We start from the raw sequence: 23,528 nt of genomic DNA on the forward strand, positions 1-23,528 counted from the left end.
AAAAAGGAAAATTAATTAATATAGTAAATTCATACAATGAAATATGAAATGAGGAATACAAAATTAAATGAACAAAAATTTATGAATCTCAAAATATGACTTGCTTGGGCTTATAACGCTGAGTCAAAAAAGCTAACAGCACAAGAATTTATAATATTTACATGAGGTTTTTTTTTTTCTTTCTTTCTTTTTTCAACAGAGTCTTGCTCTGTTGCCCAGGCTGGCTGGAGTGCAGTGGCACGATCTCAGCTCACTGCAACCTCTGCCTCCCAGGTTCAAGCGATTCTCCTGCCTCAGCCGCCTGAGTAGCCGGGACTACAGGCGCCTGCCACCACACTCGGCTAATTTTTGTATTTTTAGTAGAGATGGGGTTTCACCATATTGGTCAGGCTGGTCTCAAACTCCTGACCTTGTGATCCGCCCACCTCGGCCTCCCAAAGTGCTGGGACTGATTACAGGCATGAGCCACCGCACCCAGCTACATGAGTTTTTTAAGACAGCTTTATTGCTATAATTCATGTAACAATACAATTTACACATTTAAAATGTACAATTCAATGTTTTGACTACATTGATAGAGTTGTACAACTAACACCAGTATCTAATTTGAGAACATTTAATCACTTCCAAAAGAAATCCATACCCATTGGCAGTCACTGTTTATTCTCCCCACATATTCCCAGCCCTAGGCAACCACTTGTCTACTTTCTGTCTCCAAAGATTTACCTATTCCGGATTTTTCATATAAATAGAACCACACAATATATGTTCTTTTCTGACTGGCTTCTGTTACTTGGCATAATGTTTGCAAGGGTCATCCACGTTGTAGCATGTATAAGTAATTCATTTCTTCTTATGGCTAAATAATATTCCATTGTATAGATATACCACATTTATTCATTCACCAGTTCATGAACATCTGGGTTGGCTGGTTGGTTGGCTTATTGAGACAGGGTCTCACTCTGTTGCCCAGGCTGGTGTGTGGTGGTGTGATCACGACTCACTGCAGCCTTGATCTCCCGGGGCTCATGTGATCCTCCAACTTCGGCTTCCCAAGTAGCTAGGACTACAGGTGTGCACCATCACGCCCAACTAAGTTTTGTATTTTTTGTGGAGACGGGGTTTTGCCATGTTGCCCAGGTTGGTCTCAAACTGCTGAGCTCAAACGATCTGCCTGCCTCGGCCTCCCAAAGTGCTGAGATTACAAGTTTGAGCCATCATGCCCAGTCAACATTTGGATTTTTAAAAATGTTTTTGGGCCAGGAGTGGTGGCTCACGCCTGTAATCCAGCACTTTGGGAGGCCGAGGTGGTCAGATCACGAGATTAGGAGATCGAGACCATCCTGGCTAACATGGTGAAACCCCATCACTACTAAAAATACAAAAAATTAGCCGGGCATGGTGGCAGGCGCCTGTAGTCCCAGCTACTCGGAAGGCTGAGGCAGGAGAACGGCATGAACCCAGGAGGCGGAGCTTGCAGTAAGCCAAGATCGCGCCACTGCTCTCTAGCCTGGGTGATAGAGTGAGACTCTGTCTCAAAAAAAAAAAAAAAAAAAAAAAAAAACTTTTTGGCTAATATAAATAATGCACTGATGTGAAAACATTCATGTACAAGTCTCTGTGTGGACATTATGTCTTCATTTTCCTTTGGTATATATCTAGGAGTAGAAATGCTGTTCATATGGTAACTCTAAGTTTAATTTTTTTAGGAATGGACAGTTTCCCAAAGGAACTATACTATGGTACATTCCCACCAGCAATATGTGAATGTTTCACCTGAAGTTTCACAACAATCAAAAAATACACTATATTCTTTAGGAATACATACACAGGTAGTAAAAATATTAGCATGCAGGAGAATGATAAACATCAAACTTGAGGGGGGTTCAAAAGAAGACAGGGGCTTCATTGTATTTATAACGGTTTATTAAGTTGTACAGTATGTATCTAGAAAATATTTTCAATATCTTTTTTGTGGTTTGAAATATTACATGATCAAAGTAAAAACTGACAAGTAATTAACCTGCATTGTGAGAAATAAAATAAATTAATTAAAGGTAAACTGTTAAAAAGCATGATCAGAATACAATAATTGAGTTATAGAGCATTTTTACTTTATTAACTTTTACAAAAATTTCAATATCAAGGAATACAATTTTTTCTGCTAGTATGGAGAGGTGGAGATATAAAAAGTACCACTTTAGAAACATTGTATCATTTTATATCTTTTCCTCTTTATTATATATACCTTATAATTTCAAATACAGAATAATCTAGCAAAACATATATATATACATTATATATATGTATATATATATACACACGACAGGTAATATCACAGTGATCATCAGGAAAGATGGTAGGAATCCAGAGTAATTTCTTTTTTTTTTTTAATAGCAAGGAGTAATCAAAAGAAGCCAAAAAATGAACAGGCTTAGCAAACAACCATACTTCGTGAGTAAAGAGAAACACACCAATGCAGTTAACCTCAGTTAAATACTGGAACTCGCTTTAAAAAGCCACGCGAATTGCCTACTACTTCTGGATGGAAAGCAATTGTTTTGACATGTGATGAAATGACAAACCAGGGGTTTTAGAAAAGTAATACATTTTTGCCTACTGAAAGTTCTAGATCCAGGCACCAAATGCTACGCAGGCAAAACATACCTACTCAGGTTTTCACCTTCTTCCCTTGTGCCAAAAAGACTATTGCTTTGGAAAGTCAGAGCAGACTATACTGTTTTAGAGGCTTAAAAGGCTTAACTATTTCTGAATTACATATCTAATAAATTCCATGAATTCAGAAGTATAGACAAGGAAAAACCTCCTAATTCTATGAATCCTTTTTCCAATCCCTTTTAAAACTATGATGCATATCCTGCCAGACATTACACACACACACACACAAACACACGCAAAAATAATAAAAGTTAATGCAAAATTAAATAAAATAGTATAAGGTGTACCAAGGCAGCACCCCAAAACAGACAACTCCTTCCTTGGTTAAGCTATGAACAAGACGAGAAACAAAACAGAATAAAATAACACTTTTGTTATTAACAGAAGCTTTAGATATACTAGCCACATGAATTGTTAATAGTGAACCCCAGAAGTGGGCATGCCTTAGCACTAGAGAGGGGAAGGCCTCTCCCTGCAGGGGTAAGGCTCTGCATAACTTATTCCATGGAGAAGGAAATGAAAAATCACTCAGTGGTGGTGGAAAGACTAGCTAGTCCTACACAGAAGGGCATATGTAAGGCCAGTTACTCTCAAACTTACCAGTCAGGTGTCATCACACCAGAAACGAAGTGAATAAAAAAGCAAGGGCAAACCAGGTGAGGTGGCACACACCTATCAGCCCAGCACTTGAGAGGCCAAGGCAGGCAGATCAATTGAGTCAGGAGTTCAAGACCAGCCTGGGCAACATGGTAAAACCCTGTCTCTACAAAAAATACAAAAAAGTTAGCTGGGCGTGATGGCACGCGCCTGTAGTCCCAGCTACTCGGGAGGCTGAGGTAGGAGGATGGCTTGAGCCTGGGAGGTCGAGGTTGCAGTGAGACGAGATCGCACCACTGCACTCCAATGTGGACAACAGAGTGAGCCCCTGTCTCTACAAAACAAAACAAAACAAAGGGCAGGCTCAGGGTGACACTAATGGAACTCCCTTCTCACAAAGGAAACCACAGGGGTAGAGAAAAAATATTCCCCACTAACATTGTGATCGTACTAAATGTATCAGTTCTTAACATGCATTTCTACTCATAAACATCTGTCCACATTCAGAAATATACGTCTATACCAGTATTTTTAGTACCTGCATAATGTACCATTACATGCACAGTGGCCACAAAGTCCCAAAACAAGCTAGAGAGAAGTTATCAGCAAACTGGTTGTAAATCCATTAGGTACTCAATCTGTCTTCTTTGTTATACTTATTGGTATCTTTCATATTGGTGACTCGCATAGACTAAATATAAAATAATTAGGAAGGCAAGATTTTGTGCATAGTCCTTTCTAAAGATGTTTCATAGCATTTTTTCGTTTAGCATCTGTCTTTGCTACAACCTTTCACCACATTCCACCCCCAGAATGAATGTAACCATCATGGCATGAATTTTTGTTTGTTTTGTTCACTATTATTATTCTTAGTACATAAACAGTATGTAGGGCACGAAGTAGGTGCTCCATAAATATTTGTTTCATGAGTGAATGAATGATGTTGGTTGCTCCCCCACATCCCGTTAGCCTGGTACAATGTGTAAGGTGGGAAACAACAGCAGAGCTTTTGAGTACATGAACTAAAAGGGCTTTAACTCTGATGCCCATCTGTGGACATGGTTTGGCTGATGTGTGCAAAGTTCTGGACCAACCAAAGCTTCACTGCTGAGCAGACAAATATTCAACAGGCTACATAGGATCAAACTTCAATAGCAACACCACATGGCAACAAAACGTAACAGCACTAGTGAGCTTATGAAGTTCTAGTTCTCCTCTTGTTTACTGAAGAGAAGTAACTCTACCTTTGGGAGTCTCAACAAGGAGTCAGGGTAAGTGGGGAAGGCAATGCTTCAAAAGCTTCTTAGATAAGTAACTAACTTTATATACTGAGTCTGAAAAGCAAATCATATATATTACAGCTTCATGCTAATCTTTCCTATTTGTTTATGATGCAGTTTTTGCTATAACAGAATCTACCATTTTTCTTTTTATAGTGTCATTTAGCATACTGTTTGAATTACCTGAAGATTAAATATCCACCCACATTCTTTTCTGTATATTATTCCCCTTTCACATGTAAATCTTGTGTATTTAGAACTTCATTTAGTATATCTGGAACCTCACACATGGTGTGAGGCAGGAACAGAAAAATATTTTTACGAATTTTTTGTCAGTTCTACTATTTAAGAATCTATCCTTTCTTCACTGATCTGAGAAGCCAGTATCATCAATTATCGAATTTTATGAGTATGGATATGTATGAGTACAAAGACACACACATAATCAGGTGAATCTGATTTTAGACTATCTAATAACCTACCTAGTCCAGCTAGAACTCAACTTTTCATGATATTTTTCCAATTCTGGTCATGTAATACATTAAATATGAAGCCTATCTGATGCCTTCTAAAGCCATCCAACAATTTTTAAAATACCTAATTAGACTATTGTTTATTTAATTTCCATAGAAAATGGGAAATTCCTGATTTGAATACTCTATCAAGCATAGTTTAGTCTCTACAAATATAGGACTCACAATTACTCTTTTTAAAAAGTATAAAATCTGAAGACTTCATAATGGCCTGCCAAAGGACTTCGTTTTTCAAGGGAGCTAAATAACATTTAAATTATGCACTTAGGAATATTTTAAACCCCTGGAAAATTTTAAATATTATAATTAAGAAACCATTCTTTTATAGCATGTCACTTTGCCCAATGTTGGGGCCCTATATCACATTATTCTGTGTCAAACGCATAGAGAGGTAGAAAGTTAAAAGACCCCTCCTGGGGCCTAAATGCTAAATCGCCAGCATTTGGTGGGTGTAAGTCATAACATTTCATCACCAGGCTTTGATTACTGTATAAAAAGAGCCTCAAATACAATGTGAAATAGCTTAGAAAGATTCTAACAATATGATAAAGAATAATTCCATCAATACCTACCTACAAGGAACAAAAAGGCTCCCCCCCCTTACAGTCATTATGTTCAAAGTACAGCTTTAAAAAGAATCTAGCTCTACCCATAAAACTTTTAATAAAATAGGCTCTATCAGTAATAAAAAACTTAACTACATAAAATAAGAATGCCTGCAAGAAAGCTTTAAAGCTCCTCCTATTATGTTTGCAAATAAAAATTCATGACTAGTCTTCTGCTTCCAAACATGATAGAATATCTGGTACCAGACTTGCGATCCTACCAAAAACAACTATAAAACAGGCCAAAATCAATGAGGCAACTGTTTTCAGGGAATGAATAGCAGGCAGAGCAGGTCCCAGATCTTTGAGGGAAGGGAAATATGTAGTGAGCCTCACGATGGCCTCAGCTTTCTGCCTTGGAATACTTTCCTGTCCAGCACAAGGAGGTCTAGCCCAAGTAGAGAACAACTGGCCCAAGAAGAACGAGAGATGGAGACCAGGTTTCTAAGCACAGTGATTAACCAGAGGCCCTTGGCCAAAGGCTGGGCTACACAAACACACTTGAGATGAGTCTCTATGGGGTCTAGCAGAGATTACCTGCTATGGGGCTGAAAGGTCAAGCAGCACTGGGAGTCATCCTCCCTATTATGCATGGAATGTTTGTGTTCCTCCCAAAATTCTTATATTGAAGCCGTAATCCCCAGTGTGGCTGTATTTGCAGATGGGGCCTCTAAGGAAGTAATTATTGTTAAATGAGGCCAAAAGGATGGGACCCTGATCCAATAGGATTAGTGTCCTTTTAAGAAGATACATCAGAGAGCTAGCACTCTCTTTGTATACACACAGCAAGGAAAAGCCATACGAGGGCACAGCAATAAGGGGGCTGTATATAACCCAAGGGGCAAGCTCTCACCAGACAGCACCTCTGCTGGCACTTTGATCTTGGACTTGCAGGCCCCAGAACTGTGAGAAAATAAATTTCTGTTGCATAAGCTACCTAGTCTATGGTATTGTTATGGCAGCCCAAGCAGGCTCATTAACACTGCCCAAACAAAGCAAGAGAACACTTCATGCATTTAGTTGAAAATCCAAAAAGGGCACACCTTAGGAGGAAAAGCCCTCTAGAATTTAGTTCAAAACCAAAATAGGCCTCCCTCACAAAGAATAAAACCAAACCTGTCAAAACGTAAAAGATCCCCCCAATAATATTACAACCTGACAAAACAAAACTCAATACCATTTAGAGGAAGACAATGTAATTTAGCCTCCCTACAAAGAATAATCACAATGTCCACCATAGTATAAAAAATTACTAAATAAGCAAACAAGTGTCCCAAAATCAAGATTAGTAAATAAAAATAAATGTTAGCATAACCCAAATGTTAGATTTAGCAAGAAAGAACTTTAGAGACATTATTATATATATTTTCAAGAATGCAAAGACTGGTGAATGCTCAGCAGAGAAATGAAAACTATAAAAATGGAATGTCTGAACTGTAAAAGTACAATATCTCAATTTAAAAAGTCATTAAATGGGCTGGGCGTGGTGGCTTATACCTGTAATCCCAGCACTTTGGGAAGCCAAGGGTGGTGGATCACGACGTCAAGAGATCCGAAACCATCCTGGCCAACATGGTGAAGCCCCGTTTCTACTAAAAATACAAAAAATTAGCTGGGTGTGGTGGTGGGGGCCTGTAGTCCCAGCTACTCAGGAGGCTGAGGCAGGAGAATCACTTGAACCTAGGAAGCGGAGGTTGCAGTGAGCCAAGATTACATCACTACACTCCAACCTGGGCGACAGAGTGAGACTCCATCTCAAAAAAATAATAATTGTAATACCCGATCACATGGAAACTTAACAATCAGGACATGTGGATAATTTACAGTATAACAGAAGGCAACATAAAAATGTATTATGATTAAGATATTACATATTAATACCTTTGGATATGACTAAAGCAATTTAGAACTTTGTCTTAGTCTGTTTTACACTGCTATTTAACAGAACACCTGAAGCTGGGTAGTTCGTAAAGAACAGAAATTTATTTCTCACAGTTCTGGAGGCTGGAAAGTCAAAGATCAAAGCACTGGCATCTGGTCAGGGCCTTCTTACTGTGTCCTCACATGGCAGAAGGTAGAAGGACAAGGGAGAGTGAACCCACCCCTGTAAGCCCTTTTTATTGCAGCATTAATCCATTCATGAAGGAGGTACTCTCATGACCTAAACACTTCCCAAAAGGCCCCATCCCCCAACACTGTTGCATTGGGGACTGTCTCCAACACGTACATTTTGGGGGACACATTCTGACCATAGCAATCTTAGGAAAAAAAATTGCCTTTTATCTATTAATAGGAGGAAAAAAAAACCTCAATTGTTTCTATACCTTAAAATTGCAGTATAAGAACCAAGAAAAGCCAGCCAAAAAAAAAAATACATATATATATACACACATATATATATATAAACACACATATATATAATTTTTTTTTTAAAGCAGAAACAAGAAGCTGGGCATGGTGGTGCACACCTGTAGTCCCCACTACTTGAGAGGCTGGGGTGGGAGGAGTCCCTGTGCCCAGGAGTTTAAAGCTGCAGTAAGCTATGATCAAGCCACTACACTCCACCCACACCCTGGGTGACAGGGTGAAACACTTGTCTCTAAAACAAAAAAAGAAAAGAAAAAGGAAAAAGAAAAAAACTAGAAAATGAAAAACAAGTAAATGAGTAGAATTAATTTTCATACATTGCAGGAAACCACAATGATAGCTTTTACTAAAGACAGAAACATTCTTTCTTTGGACTAATTCATTAAAAAACTAAATTCTTCAAAAAATGTAGAAAAGCCACTTTTTTTCTAGTCTATGAATAAATTGTATATATTTAGACTATTAAAATCATTATATATACTTACTAGGTTTCTAGACTACATAATTCTTGTGGAGTGAAATTTAGATTAAAATATTTAAATGCCCAATACCTCAACCTGATAGACTGTAAATAATTCTACTCCTTCTCTCCCTTAAATGACGATGACTCTATTTAGCATTTTATAGTTAAACTTAGGTTTAACATAAATTTTCTCATTTAATTTTCCACCCCATTTAATGCTCTGTTTGGGTTAATGTTTATTGATGCAAATCTTTACTCTGGGGAAAGCAGCAATACACATAGTTCTTAAAAATACATTCTGCATACCATTTTTTTTTCTTTTTTTTTTTTTTGAGATGGAGTTTTGCTCTTAGCTGCCCAGGCTGGAGTGAAATGGCACGATCTCGGCTCACTGCAACCTCTGCCTCCTGGGTTCAAACGATTCTCCTGCCTCAGCCTCTGGAGTTGCTGGGATTACAGGCATGGGCCACCACACCCGGCTAATTCTGTATTCTTAGTAGAGATAGGGTTTCATCATGTTGGCCAGGCTGGTGTAGAACTCCTGATCTCAGGTGATCCATCTTGGCCTCCCAAAGTGCTGGGATTACAGGTGTGAACCACCGTGCCCAGCCCATTCTGCATGCCTTCTAAAATGAAAACCTACTTACAGCTCTGAGTACTGAATGACAGATAGCAATTTAATTAAAAACAATAATAGCAATTAAGCAATAACTCCTGAGCATTTTACATATGCTAAATCACTTGCTCCTCAATCAAATGAAGGATCCCCATAAGTGGGGACTGGGCCTGGTGGCTCACAGCTGTAATCCCAGTACTTTGGGAGGCCAAGGCAGGAGCATCACTTGAGAGTCCAGGAGTTCAAGACCAGCCTGGGCAACATAGTGAGATCCCTCACCTCTAAAAAAAAAAAAAAAATTGAAAAAGTCTGCTACGGTGATGCGCACCTGTAGTTCTAGCTACTCAGAAGGCTGACGCGGGAGAGTGCATGAGCCCAGGAGTTTGAGGTTACAGTGAGCTATGATTGTGCCACTGTACTCCAGCCTGGGCTGGGTTATTTTACAACCTTGCATGTGAAATAAATAAATAAAAATAAAAAATATATAAATGTGGAAGCCAAGATACAGAAAATTATTCTTCTTATTATAATTCGAGATACAGTCTCACTCTGTCACCCAGGTTGGAGTATAGTGGTGCAATCTCGGCTCACTGCAACCTATGTCTCCCAGGTTCAAGCGATTCTCCCGCCTCAGCCTCCCAAGTAGCTGGGATATAGGTGCTGCCATCATGCCTGGGTAATTTTTGTATTTTTAGTAGAGACAAGGTTTCGCCATATTGGTCACACTGGTTTCAAACTCCTCCTGACCTCAGGTGATCTGCCCGCCTCGGCCTCCCAAAGTGCTGGGATTACAGGCATGAGCCACTGTGCCTGTCCAGAAAATTATTAAATAACTAGCACAAGGTTATACAGCTAGTAAGCAATAAAATAGAGATTTCAATTTGTGCCATCTGGCTCAGGGTGTGTGCTCCAGGTTCAAATCACTATATTAAACTGCCTCTTGAGAGCAATTTTTGTTCAAAATTGCCAAATTAACATAGTTTTTCTGTTTCCCTATGTATATACATTGTTGCAGGAAGTCAGTGACCCAGAACGAATGGAGGGACTGGCTGGAGCCGTGGCAGAGGAACATAAATTGTGAAGATTTCATGGACATTTATCAGTTCCCAAAATTAATACTTTTATCATTTCTTACGCCTGTCTTTACTGCAATCTCTGAACATAAATTGTGAAGATTTCATGGACATTTATCAGTTCCCAAATAATACTCTTATAATTTCTTATGCCTGTCTTTAATCTCTTAATCCTGTTATCTTCGTAAGCTGAGAATGTATGTCAACTCAGGACCTTGTGATGATTGCGTTAACTGTACAAATTGATTATAAAACATGTGTGTTTGAATAATACGAAATCTGATTGTAAAACATGTGTGTTTGAACAATATGAAATCGGTGCACCTTAAAAAAGAACAGAATAACAGCGATTTTAGGGAACAAGGGAAGATAACCATAAGGTCTGACTGCCTGCGGGGTTGGGCAAAAAGAGCCATATTTTTTAGAGAGTCTATAAACAGACGTGCAAGTAGAAGAGATATTGCTAAATTCTTCTTCTAGCAAGGAATATTAAATATTAAGACCCTAGGAAAAGAATTGCATTCCTGGGGGGAGGTCTATAAACAGCCGCTCTGGGAGTGTCTGTCTTATGTGGTTGAGATAAGGACTGAAATATGCCCTGGTCTCCTGCAGTACCCTCAGGCTTACTAGGATTGGGAAATTCCAGCCTGGTAAATTTTGGTCAGACCGGTTCTCTGCTCTTGAACCCTGTTTTCTGTTAAGATGTTTATCAAGACAATATATGCACAGCTGAACATAGACCCTCATCAGTAATTCTAATTCTGCCCTTTGCCTTGTGATCTTTACTGGCCTCAGAAGCACGTGATCTTTGTGACCTACTCCCTGTTCGTACACCCCCTCCCCTTTTGAAAGCCTTAATAAAAACTTGCCGATTTTGCGGCTCAGGTGGGGCATTACGGACCTACAGCCCGTAATGACCTGGCAGCCCAGCTGTAAAATTCTTCTCTTTGTACTCTTTCGATTTCTCAGATCGGCCGACACTTAGGGAAAATAGAAAGAACCTATGTTGAAATATTGGGGGTGGGTTCCCTGATAATACATATCTTAAACACACTGAATAGGAAACATGCAAATTCAACTCTCGTTTATGAGCAAAGAATCAGGCAGAATGCCATGATTAACTTTTTTTGTTTTTGTTTTTGTTTTTGTTTTTTTGAGATACAGTTTCACTCTTGTTGCCCAGGCTGGAGTGCAATGGCATGATCTTGGCTCAATGCAAACCTCTGCCTCCCGAGTTCAAGCGACTCTCCTGCCTCAGCCTCTTGAGTAGCCGGGATTACAGGCATGCGCCACCACGCCGGGCTAATTTTGTATTTTTAGTAGGGACGGGGTTTTTCCATGTTGGTCAGGCTGGTCTCGAATTCCTGACCTCAGGTGATCTGCCCACCTTGGCCTCCCAAATTGCTGGGATTAAAAGCGTGAGCCACTATGCCCAACTGATTAACTCTTTACTAAACCATATAATAATACAATATATTTAAGAGCTGCTTTCTCTGATGGAATACAGATCAGTAATTGCCATTCTATTTATTTCTCATGTCGCCACCAACATTTTTGGGGAGCCAGGATGAAAAGAAGGGGAAAAACACATAAAAATTACCTTTTACTGTCTTTTAATATTTTAAACCATCTATTAAAAAGGCAAAAGTCCTGTGGCGAGCCTTTATTTTCCTACAAGTTCACTTTCTTCTTGGCTGATATTTCCAAAATACCCTCTGTAATCCTGTTAGGTGAGAACCATGTCCCCCTAACTCCACAAAATGAGCACACTCATTTACACACACTCTTACTCAGGAGATAGGGCAGAAGCATACATGTTATAATTTCCATTGTAATAGGCCTATCAGGAAGCATAATGTGCCAGACATTTTCTAGTGGCTGGGATAAAGGAAAAATGAGTCGGCCGGGCGTGGTGGCTCATGCCTGTAATCCCAGCACTTTGGGAGGCCAAGGCGGGCAGATCACGAGGTCAGGAGATCAAGACGAGCCTGGCTAACATAGCGAAACCCCATCTCTGTTAAAAAAAAAAAAATACAAAAAATTATCTGGGCACGGTGGCATGCACCTGTAGTCCCAACTCCTCAGGAAGCTGTGGCAGGAGAATCGCTTGAACCCGGGAGGCAGAGGTTGCAGTGAGCCGAGATAGCGCCACTGCACTCCAGCCTGGGCCACAGAACGAGACTCTGTCTCAAAAAAAAAAAAAAAAAAAAGTCTCCAAGGTAGCCACTAACATGCCAAAAAGTTACAGATAGAGAATCAAAAGCAAACAGGCCAGGCAGATGATTACATTACCCCTGCAGACTGAGAAAACCATTATGCACACTCTGTATGCACCTGTGGAGTACTGTCAGGCTTGGTGGGGGATACACATCACCAATTAAACAACGGGGACCTGCCTTGCCTACATCCATCTCTGAAGCTTTCTTACTAGCTTATAAGCTTTGGAGTAGTTCACCTCCATTCTGACTCAAACCCAAATCCATGTTCTCATTTGTCAAATGGAGATTAAAATAGCTGCCGTGCTCAAAAGAGGAGTTGTGAAAATTAAGTGAAAAGAAAAATGGACAAAATATTTAAACAAGTAGTACTTTGAAAAAGAGAATATTCATTTAGCAAATAAATATATTTAAAGGTACCCAACATCAAGAGTTATCAAGTAAATGCATATTAAAAGTACAATGAAGGCCAGGCCCAGTGGCTCACGCCTGTAACTCCAGCACTTCAGGAGGTCAAGGTGGGCGGATCACATAAGGCCAGGAGTTGGAGACGAGCCTGGCCAACACAGCAAAACCCTGTCTCTACTGAAAATACAAAAACTAGCCAGGCATGGTGGTGCACATCTGTAATCCCAGATTGAACCCGGGAGGTGGAGGGTGCAGTGAGCCCAGATCACGCCACTGCATTCCAGCCTGGTGGACAGACCAAGACTCTGTCTCAAAAACAACAACAACAATGACAAAGCCCACAATGAGATACCCACTAGAATGGCTAAAAATTTTAAGACTACATCATCATGTACTGACAAATTTCTGACATAAAACTGGAATAATATGACAAAATGAAAAATCAAGGCAGGGGAAGAAGAGAAGTGGTCAGATTCAGAGACAAAAAACAACCAAGGAGAAAAAAAATAACAAGAGATAAAGAAATGATATATCCTTAAGTTTTATTTTGATATCTGGGTGATAGATGGTTAGAACTGATAGTTGTCAAGTAACCAGAGTTTGATATCCTACCCTACATACATATATACACAGCCTATTCTTAACACCTATAAGCAGGTGGCCACTTCAGAATGTCAATAATTTTCAGGGGACAATGGCCATTCCCAGATATCTGCCACAATGACCTTCTTAGGTTCAATCTCTACATTAAATATAAAGGTTTATTCATTATCAGGTAACTTAACAGAACCTAATAAGGTATTAATGTTTGAAAAAAAAAAAGTTCTTCCCCTTCAGCCCTCCACCTCAAGGACTTAGTACTGCTGGGGACAAACCAAAACACTGCACATGCTAGATTTCTTTAAGCAGATCTTTTTTTAGAAGAGAAGGTTAAGATAATTCATCCCATGACAAATGAAAGTAAAAGCTGCTGCTCCAGATAAGAATAAAAAAAAATTTTAGTACAAATGAGAAGTAAAATTCTGAGTCACTACAATTCCATATTGCAAATGAAAATAAGCAAGTGCTTACTAAGGGTATGTTTACCGACCAAGAAAATAGTTTGCGAGTTTTCAGATACAATAACAATTTCACTGAATAACAGATTTTTCATCCAAATGCTATCATTTAAAAATTATACTAAATATGAGGGAGACTGTACATAATAAAAATTTTTAAATCCTTCATCATTTCCCTTCATGCTTTTTTTAAATATGAGATTAAACACAGTTCTGAGCTTGCATTAAAAGTCAGTAAGAACTGGAACTACTTCACAAGACACTTCATTTTCAACATTCCTTAACTGGAGGAAACTAAAGAAAGGCCTCCCTGAATGGAACAGAGATCACCATAACAAGTCTCCATGGTGAAGAACTGTAAATGTTCCACAAGGTGCTATAGGGACAGAGAGGTGCTTGTCCTTTAAGCATAGCAGCCACAGACCCATTAAGAAAATAATACTAAAGGAAGTCTAAAAGCTGGGAGCAACACTTATTACACCAAAAAAGACAGCAGATGCCAATAAGTCAATGTGAAACTTAATCCTAAAAAACAAAGGATGAGGGAAAAGAATGTTTCAACAATACCAAAATGCCTCAGGAACTAATATCCTTCTCACCCATGGTGTTGGACAAATATTGCCAATTAACTGATATTTTTATAACAGGAAAAAGACTGTAAGCAAAAACAGTTTTAAAAACTTTGTAACTTAGGCCGGGCATGGTGGCTCACTCCTATAATCCCAGCACTTTGGGAGGCCGAGGCAGGTGAATCACTTGAGGTCAGGAGTCCAAGATCAGCCTGGACAACACGGTAAAACCTCATTTCTAGAAAAAATACAAAAAGAAAAAAAAATTAGCCAGGCATGGTGGTGGGCGCCTGTAATCCCAGCTACTCAGGAGGCTGAGGTAAGAGAATTGCACGAACCCAGGAGACAGAGGCTGCAGTGAGCTGAGATTGTACCACTGCACTTCAGCCTGGGCAACTGAGTGAGGCTGTGTCTCAGAAAAGAAAAAAAAATAAAATAAAATAAAAACTTTTTAACTTAGACAAAATGAAAAATCAAGGAGGGGGGAGAAGAAAAGTGGTCAGATTAAAGGACAAAAGACAACCAACGAGGAAAAAAATAACAAGAGATAAAGAAATGATATATCCTTAAATTTCATTTTGATACCTGGGTAATAGATGGTTAGAATCATCACTTGCCAAGTAACCAGAGTTTGATATCCTACCCTACATACTTATATACAAGGCCTATTTTTTTTTTCTTTTGAGATGGAGTCTCGCTCTGTTGTCCAGGCTGGAATGCAGTGGCGCGATCTTGGCTCACTGCAACCTCCGCCTCCCGGGTTCAAGTGATTCTCCTGCCTCAGCCTCCTGAGTAGCTGGGATTACAAGCATGCACCACCACGTCTGGCTAATTTTTGTATTTTTAGTAGAGGTGGGGTTTCACCACGTTGGTCAGGCTGGTCTCGAACTCCTGACCTTGTGATCCGCCCACCTCAGCCTCCCAAAGTGCTGGGATTATAGGCATGAGCCACTGCGCCCAGTCACAAGGCCTATTACACGCAACACCTTTGAGGTCCTTTATTTAAACAAAAGCCATGCTAGAGACACATCCACCTAACTATACTGCTATAGTATTATGTTGTATATTAACTGGCAGAAAATCATTCTCTTCTTGACTTACTTACAAATTATACATAAGCTTATCATTAAATGTTATTAAGGAATAAAAATATATTTTAAAGTATCAATATCAGCTGATGTGAAACAAAAATAAAATTATAATGTCTTTTCTCTTACATCCTAAAAACCTAAAAGAAATTCCCTTGTATAATGATTTTAACCAATCTGTCATATAATCCATTTGAAATGCCCAAAATAGCTAAGACAATTATAAAACGGGGGAAAGAACAGACAATTCAATCCACAGTGATTAGACAATTGATTATTGTCTACTGTCAACTGGTTATCCAATTCAATTCCTCCGCAGACCTTATACAAAAATTAATTTCTGGTGGATCAAAGACCTAAATGTGAAAATCAAAAGTTTAGTAAAACTTGCAGAAGAAAATACGAAAATATCTGTATAACCTCAGGGTGGAGAAGGGTTTCTTTACGACAGGTGTGAGCCACCACACTCAGCCCTGAAGCCTTTCTTAAGAAAAATAAAAGTAAGGGAGAATGACAAATATCACTAAGTGAAAACCCACATTTTCTTTACAATAAAAGACACCAGAAACAAAAAGAACCAGAATACAGATTTGTAACATACATACCCAACTAAAGATTAGTAAGAAATGTATCTGGAACTCTAAAAATCAATTTTGTTTTATTTTTTGGTGTTGGTTTTTGGTTTTGTTTTGTTTGGGAGACAGGATCTGGCTCTGTCACCCAGGCTGGAGTGCAGTGGTGCAATCATGGCTCACTGTAGCCTCAACCTCCCTAGCTCAAGACATCCTCCCACCTCAATCTCCCAAGTAGCTCGGACTACAGGTGCGCGCCACCATGCTCAGCTAATTTTTGTATTTTTGTAGAGATGGGGTTTCATCATGTTGCCCTGACTGATCTCGAACTCCTGAGATCAAGCAATCACCAAGTGTTTGGATTACAGGTGTGAACCACTGCACCCTGCCATCAATTTTTGAAAAGTAACCCAACAGAATAATAAAAGTAATGAGCAGGCAATTTATAGAAAAAGAAAACAGAATGATGAAGAAACATATGAAAAAATGCTCATTTTCACTGGCAATGAAGTAGAAATTGAAATGAAAACAATGTCTTACTTCATATTCATCAGATAGGCATAAATTAGAAAATCTGACAATGCTCAGCATTAGTGAGGATGTGGAACAACAGGAATTTCACTGCTGACAGGAGGGAAATCAACAAACACTTGGAAGGGCAACTTTGCTACACTTTTTTTTTTTTTTTTTTTTTGAGACGGAGTCTCACTGTGTTGCCCCGGCTGGAGTGCAGTGGCACAATCTCCGCCTCCCAGGTTCAAGTGATTCTTCTACCTCAGTCTCCCGAGTAGCTGAGATGACAGGCATTCACCACCACACTCTGCTCATTTTTGTATTTTCAGTAGAGACAGGTTTCATCATGTTGGCCAGGCTGGTCTCAAACTCCTGACCTCAGGAGATCTGCCCACCTCTGCCTCCCAAAGTGCTGGGATTACAGGCATGAGCCACCACACCAGGCCAAGAGCTACACTTCTATTGAAGAATTCCCCTTCAAGATGACAACCTTTAAGAATTTTGCACTCCACTGGGCACAGTGGCTCATATCTGTAATCCCCGCACTTTTGGAGGCCAAGGCGGGCAGATCATGAGGTCAGGAGTTCGAGACCAGCCTGACCAACATGTGAAACCCCTTCTCTACTAAAAATACAAAAAAAAAAAAAATTACCTGGGCATGGTAGCAGGTGTCTGTAATCCCAGCTACCTGAGAGGCTGAGGCAGGAAAATCATTTGAACCTGGGAGATGGAGGTTGCAGTGAGCCGAGATCACTCCATTGCACTCCAGCCTGGGTGACAGGGCAAGACTCCGTCTCAAAAAAAAAAAAAAAGAATCTTGCACCCATAAACACAAGAAAACATAGATAAAAACTTTCAATACAGAGCTGTCTGTAGGTCCAAGAAACTGAAAACAAAGTCATGTTCGTCAATAGGACAACAGATAATGCATATTCATATAGTAATATGGTATCACACAGCCATTAAAATTTATAACCTAGAGCTACAAACATCAACATGAATAACTCTCATGAAGAGATGCTGAATGGGCCAGGCACTGTGGCTCATGCCTGTAATCCCAGCACTTTGGAAGGCCAAGGCAGGCAGATCACCTGAGGTCAGGAGTTCGAGACTGGCCTGGCCAACATGGCGAAATCCCATCTCTGCTAAAAAATGCAAAACTAGCCGGGCATGGTGGCTACATGGTGGGGCACCTGTAACCCCAGCTACTCAGGAGGCTGAGGCACAAGAATTGCTTGAACCTGGGAAGCAGAGGTTGCAGTGAGCTGAGATCACACCACTGCACTCCAGCCTGGGTGACAGAGCAAGACTCCATCTCAAAAAAAAAAAAAAGAAATGCTGAACGACAAAAGTTGCAGAATGACAAAAAGACACTATTTTTAAGAAGTTTAAAAACATCCAAAAAATAGATAGTATATTTGTAAGTGTAGTATATATACTATTAAAGAGAATTTCTATCTACTTGTAGAGTGTTTAACTCTGAGAAAGGAGGAAGAATGAGATCAGGTAGCTGCTAAAAATACTAAAGTATTTCACTGTATCTTGAATGTTCCTTTCTTAAAAAAAAAATCAAGTATATCAAAATATTAGCACTTGACATAATTGCCTGGCAGGAATGGGAGTTCATATTTTGTATTTTATGCTGAAAATATTTCATAGTTTAAAAAGCTACAAAATATATTAGAAAAAAAATTGGCTGTTAAGTCTACTATTCTTATTCAAAACCAAAAAACTTTTTTTTTTAATTTTACTTTTTTACAAAGATTTTAACTTATTGTACAGAGTGGCCTAGTTAAGTAAATGTTATAAATTTGTGTGTATGTTACGAATTTGTATTATTCTTATGCTATCAGTATCTATTTTTATATTGGGATTTCTTATAAAATTTCACTGGAGAAAAGGACTGCATGACTGCATTTCACTGGAGAAAGTCCCAAGCTACTTCTTGGTCAACTTCTTCTAACATAGCAAAAGTCAAAAACACAGCAATACACACATTAAAATGTCGCTTGGAAATGTATTCTCTTAAAAGCTAACAATTCAAATCGCTGCATCCACAGAGTTTTGTAGAGGTAGAATTTGAGCTTGGCTTTGTGGGACACAAGTGTATCTTTAAAGGAAATACCAAGGTTGAAAAGAGCAAACATTTAGCAATGAATGGTAAATAGCACAGAGGCAGAAAACTGGCAAGAAAGATTGCCTGGCTTGAGTAAAGGGAAAAAAGATATGCAAACAAGAACCGGAGTTAAGGCTTAGAACAGACAAGTCATGAATTGGAAATCAATGAATAAGGAAATGATATCTTCTCTTTTAACACTAACCACTGTGGCCCCCATCCCCCATGTTTCACTTTCCCCTTGGAATTCTACGAGAATGGCTACTCCAACCAGGCTCCACCTCAAGATCCCTGTACCCCTCTAACACTTGAGGCCCAGTTGGGGAGAAGAGGTGGGACATAAGGATATTTTCTTTTTTCCCCTCAGAACACATCAAAGAAATCTTATTAAACAAAACAAAAAAATGAATCTAGATAAAATGTTTAAAGAGCTCTAATACTACCAAATCTAGTATATCCTTCAGGGCTTGTAGGTTCTGATGCCAAGAAAAGATAGGAATTTGCCAGAGTTCCCTACTTCCTAGCCTTTGGCCTGCTTCCATTTGACAAGTCACATATCATCATCAATTCATGAGTGCCTTCCTAAGACACCTTGACCCATCCTTTTCTCAGCTCCTGAGAAAAGGATTCCTTCCTCATATGACTGTCAGAAAGACTGCTCACCCTCCAGCAAGACTCTTCACCTACCAAAAGAGATTAATCTTTAAAGGCCTTTAATCATAAAATGACCATATCATACATTAGCAAAAGGTGGTTACTTCCTGTGGGGAAAAGTGCTATCAGAGAAGGGGGGAAGGAGGCTGGGCACAGTGGCTCACGCCTGTAATCTCAACACTTTGGGAGGCCGAGGCGGGCAGATCACTTGAGGGCAGGAGTTCAAGACCAGCCTGGCCAACATGGTGAAACCCCCATCTCTATTAAAAATACAAAAAATTAGCCAGGTGTGGTGGTGCGCACCTGTAGTTCCAGCTACTCGGGAGGCTGAGGCAGGAGAATCGCTTGAACCCGGGAGGCGGGGTTGCAGTGAGCCAAGATCAGGCCACTGCATTCCAGCCTAAGAGACAGATTCGTCACAAAAAAAAAAAGAGAGAGAAAAAGAAAAAGAAAAAAGAAAAGGTGGGAAGGAGAGGATAGTGTCAACACCTTTATAGAGAAAGCTCCTATCTGAAGGTCCTTGTCTTTTCTTCAGGGACTATGACTGTTTTAAATAAAAGAGGATGTAAAGCTTCTTGTATATTCCTAGCACTATAGTTATCCTACTAAATTACAATTCTTATGTCTGTATGTTTCCTCCATTAGATTGAGAGTTCCTTGAAGGCAGGAACTCACAGTCTGTGTATTCATTTTGTGTCCATAGATTAACACAATACTTGACACACAGTAATTATTCAATGTATGTCTGCTGAATGAAGAGTGAACAAAGGAAAGACCAAAAAAAAAAAAAAGGTAATAAAAATCTGACCGAATCAAGGAGAACAAGTGAAAAAGACAATGACAATGTAAAGTAACATTCCTGTAGACATCTCAAGTCAAATAATGACTTGCTGTGTGTGTGTGTGTGTGTGTGTGTATATATACACACTTTTTTTTTTTTTTCCGAGACGGAGTCTTGCTCTGTCGCCAGGCTGGAGTGCAGTGGCGAGAATGTCGGCTCACTGCAATCTCTGCCTCCTGGGTTCAAGCGATTCTCCTGTCTCAGCCTCCCGAGTAGCAGGGACTACAGGCACACGCCACCATGCCTGGGTAATTTTTTGTATTTTGGTAGAAACGGGGTTTCACCATGTTGGTCAGGCTGGTCTCAAACTCCCGACCTCAGGTGATCCGCCCGCCTCGGTGTCCCAAAGTGCTGGGATTACAGGCGTGAGCTGTTGCGCCTGGCCCTTGCTTCGTATTAACGATTTGAAAAGAAAAGTTTTAAGATATGAAACACGTAATATATAATTTTTCTTCTATGATATACGTGCAAGTCCAATTTGAGCTCCTTAGTATTTCATTCTACTTTTTCTAATTCCATTGTCTTGTCTAGAAGTTACAGGAGGGCCTCAAATTCATTCTTTCACCCTTAAAATGTCTTTGGGGTACTGAATTCAGTCATGCTTAAGCTAATACGTAACTACTTGAAGCTCTGGCTTATGGCACTGGCCATAAGATAATCTAGACACAGTTGTTTTTTTTTTTTTAATCTCAACAGTAGTGCCTCCTTTACAACTGTGGGACTAAACTGTGATCCACTAAACCATGCTGGGGCCCCAGGAGCCAGGCAGGGAAAGGTTTAGAACAGAACAGGCAGAGCAACTGTGCCTACTTGTACCAGAGAATTTTTCCATCAGAAAATAATGAACTTCCAAGAAAGATTTATATTGAAGAAAATAGTTCACGGTTTTTAAGTTTTAAAATCATTTGTCTAATTCTATTTTGCGCCTTCTGTTTTATTTCATTAGAACAGAATCAAAGTGTTCATAATAGCAATTTTTTAAAAGTACAGGTTGCACAAAGGTTGTATGATTCAAACAAAAGAAGAAATACTGCAATGAGGTGTTCCAAAAGGAAACAGTGATCCTTACAGTGATGTTTCCCAGATTTATGCCAGTCACCTGTATTCATCCACCAAAAAAAAAAGATTAATGAAGTAAGGAACATACATATTTGAACTATTTACATATATTATTTGACTCAAACATATTTTTTAAAATGGCTTAGGGGATTACACAACGTACCAGAATAGGGCACTTTCTACCGTCTCCTAATAACCAAATGTTAACTATGAAACAAGGGAATTACTGCTGAGATGTGCAGTATTCTTCTGAGTACCCCCGCCCCAACCCCATTTCCAAGTTCTAAAAATTTACCTAGGGTTCTGTTAACTACTGCTACAAAAAGAAACAAAACACAAACCTGTAGTCCCAGCTACTCGGGAAGGGGAAACGGAGGTGGAGGCTGAGGTGGGAGGAATTCTAGTCGCACCTGGGCAACATAGTGAGACCCAGACTTTCGAGAATACATACATACATTTCTCAGTTTGTTTTAGTGTTACTCAAATTTCCAAAATAATTTCGTGTATATCTTATCCATGTTTTTGTCATTCTATAGTCACTGAAGAGACCAGCGCTTTATGACTGCAACAAGTAAAATACTTGTTGTTCTGGAGTGTTTTGAGACTCGAGATTTCCTTTTCATACTCTAAAACAGAACATCTCCTAGGACCCGCGCAATCTTTGCAATCCGGGGATGAAGAGCAACACCTTTACAATTGTAATAAATCTTAAAGCTACCCTATCAGGGATTGAATGCATGAGTAATATAAATAATGGGGAAGTAAGCTCTTCCTATTCAATGCGGTTGTCTAGGTATCAAGTGTCTAGTGTTGGGCTTCTCTAGACAGCAGGGTCTCCACTGCTGCATCATCTTCAGAAAACGATGGGGCAAAGACGGAGGTAACCAGCTGTCGAACGAGCAGGAAGTTTTTAATCACCAACTCCACAATTACTTAATCAGTCCAGTCTCCAGCGAACCCTAGGCTCTTCCCAAATCCTACGCTTGGCAAGGAGAACGGCCCTTTGAGGGTCCCCAAACTCAGGCGGCAGGAAGCACTCCCCAGACCGCTAGCGACGCGCCGAGGTTGCCCCCAGAAAAATCTCAACGTCGAAGGAGCGGGCGGCACCGCCCCCTCCCCTCCCTTGGCTTGGCTTCCTAGTCCCCGTAGTCGCTACCGCCCACTTTCTAGCCAGACAAACAGCAGTCCAGGGCCAGGCACACAGCAGTCCAGTACCGGGCACAGCACTCACCCACGTCTTGCTCGAAGGGGTTGGCGGTGAACAAAGGCATCTCGCCGGCGCCCGAGCCCTACTCACTGCTGTCTAGCTAACACTTCGCAACTGCTCCCCACCGGGTGACCCGCGGCCGCGGCTCCCTAGACCGCTCCGCTTCGGCCTCCGTCCCCGCACTTCCGCCACCGCACCTGCCCGGCTCCTGCCTGACAGGCCGGCTCGGAGTCCACCCTTCGATCCTGCGCTCCTGTCCCAACTTTTCTCCCGGGGCGAGATCCCTCCGACCATGGGCGTCCTCCCAAGGCCTTTGTCGCTGCCCCAGTCCCAGACTTTTGTAGGGGTCAGGCGGCCGCTACGGCCACCTTTCCAGCGCTAGGACCCCGGCGAGCCACGAAGCCGGGGACCTTCGGAGCCGGAAGTAGTCCCGCCTGGAACCGGACGACCCCGGAAGCTGCAGTGCCAGCGGCGGCGCGGCAGGGGGCGCAGTTACCCGTGGTTTTTCGCGTTGGACGACGGGCTGTGAGGGCCAACTTCTTGTCACGAATTTAGTTCGTTCCAGAGCGGCAGGACTCGTAGCTAGAGAACGCGGACCCACGATGCGTACGCGTTACAGTCCTGTTTCCCTAGAAACGGAGCCGCCGGCGCGGAGGTGGCTTTGAGATTCTGCGAAAGACCTGACTGCTCTCCAACACTTACTGTGTTGCACCCTACCCGGCGCCCAATCCAAACCCCGTCAGGATAACCACCCGGGACAGCGGTGGTCGAAGTAACTACGCCTAATTTTTCAATGTCCATAGTGTCCCCTCCATAAAAACACTGCTGGGCCCCCGGAATCCAAAGGCGAAGGAGGCACACTCCCTGCCTTAGACTTGCTGAGAGTTTTATAGGGGCAGTGCATAACGTACATGATGGTGTATGACGATTCGGATAGTAGTACGAGTCATAAACTCAAATTCCCATAGGATCCAGCCAGGTATTTAAATGAATGCAAAAGCCCAAGCAACCTTC

At 40.7% G+C, this 23,528-nt stretch overlaps 1 protein-coding gene and 2 long non-coding RNA genes across 5 annotated transcripts in view; 1 reads left to right on the forward strand and 2 right to left on the reverse strand.

Annotated features, from left to right (window-relative positions):
- STAM2 (signal transducing adaptor molecule 2) overlaps positions 1-22,950 on the reverse strand; it is a 57,290-nt gene extending 34,340 nt beyond the window's left edge. Inside the window, exon 1 of the mRNA XM_003776006.5 lies at positions 22,539-22,950. Within this exon, the coding sequence (XP_003776054.2) occupies positions 22,539-22,578 (40 nt within the window). The 5' untranslated portion in view covers positions 22,579-22,950. The remainder of the gene's footprint in view (positions 1-22,538) is intronic.
- On the reverse strand, positions 20,309-22,532 carry LOC134759597 (uncharacterized). The gene is made up of 2 exons (XR_010136036.1): positions 21,649-22,532; positions 20,309-21,347 (listed from the first exon to the last, which is right to left on the reverse strand). It is a non-coding gene; the product is annotated as an uncharacterized LOC134759597 (long non-coding RNA).
- Positions 22,925-23,528, forward strand: part of LOC129057836 (uncharacterized) — a 50,434-nt gene continuing 49,830 nt past the window's right edge. For 2 of the 3 annotated variants that reach the window (XR_008522608.2, XR_008522610.2), the window contains exon 1: positions 22,925-23,493. This is a non-coding gene — a long non-coding RNA (uncharacterized LOC129057836). The remainder of the gene's footprint in view (positions 23,494-23,528) is intronic. The other variant, XR_008522609.2, reaches the window with a different exon arrangement.

Source organism: Pongo abelii, chromosome 11 (genome assembly GCF_028885655.2).
Source record: "Pongo abelii isolate AG06213 chromosome 11, NHGRI_mPonAbe1-v2.0_pri, whole genome shotgun sequence".
In the NCBI taxonomy this organism is placed as follows: domain Eukaryota; kingdom Metazoa; phylum Chordata; class Mammalia; order Primates; family Hominidae; genus Pongo; species Pongo abelii.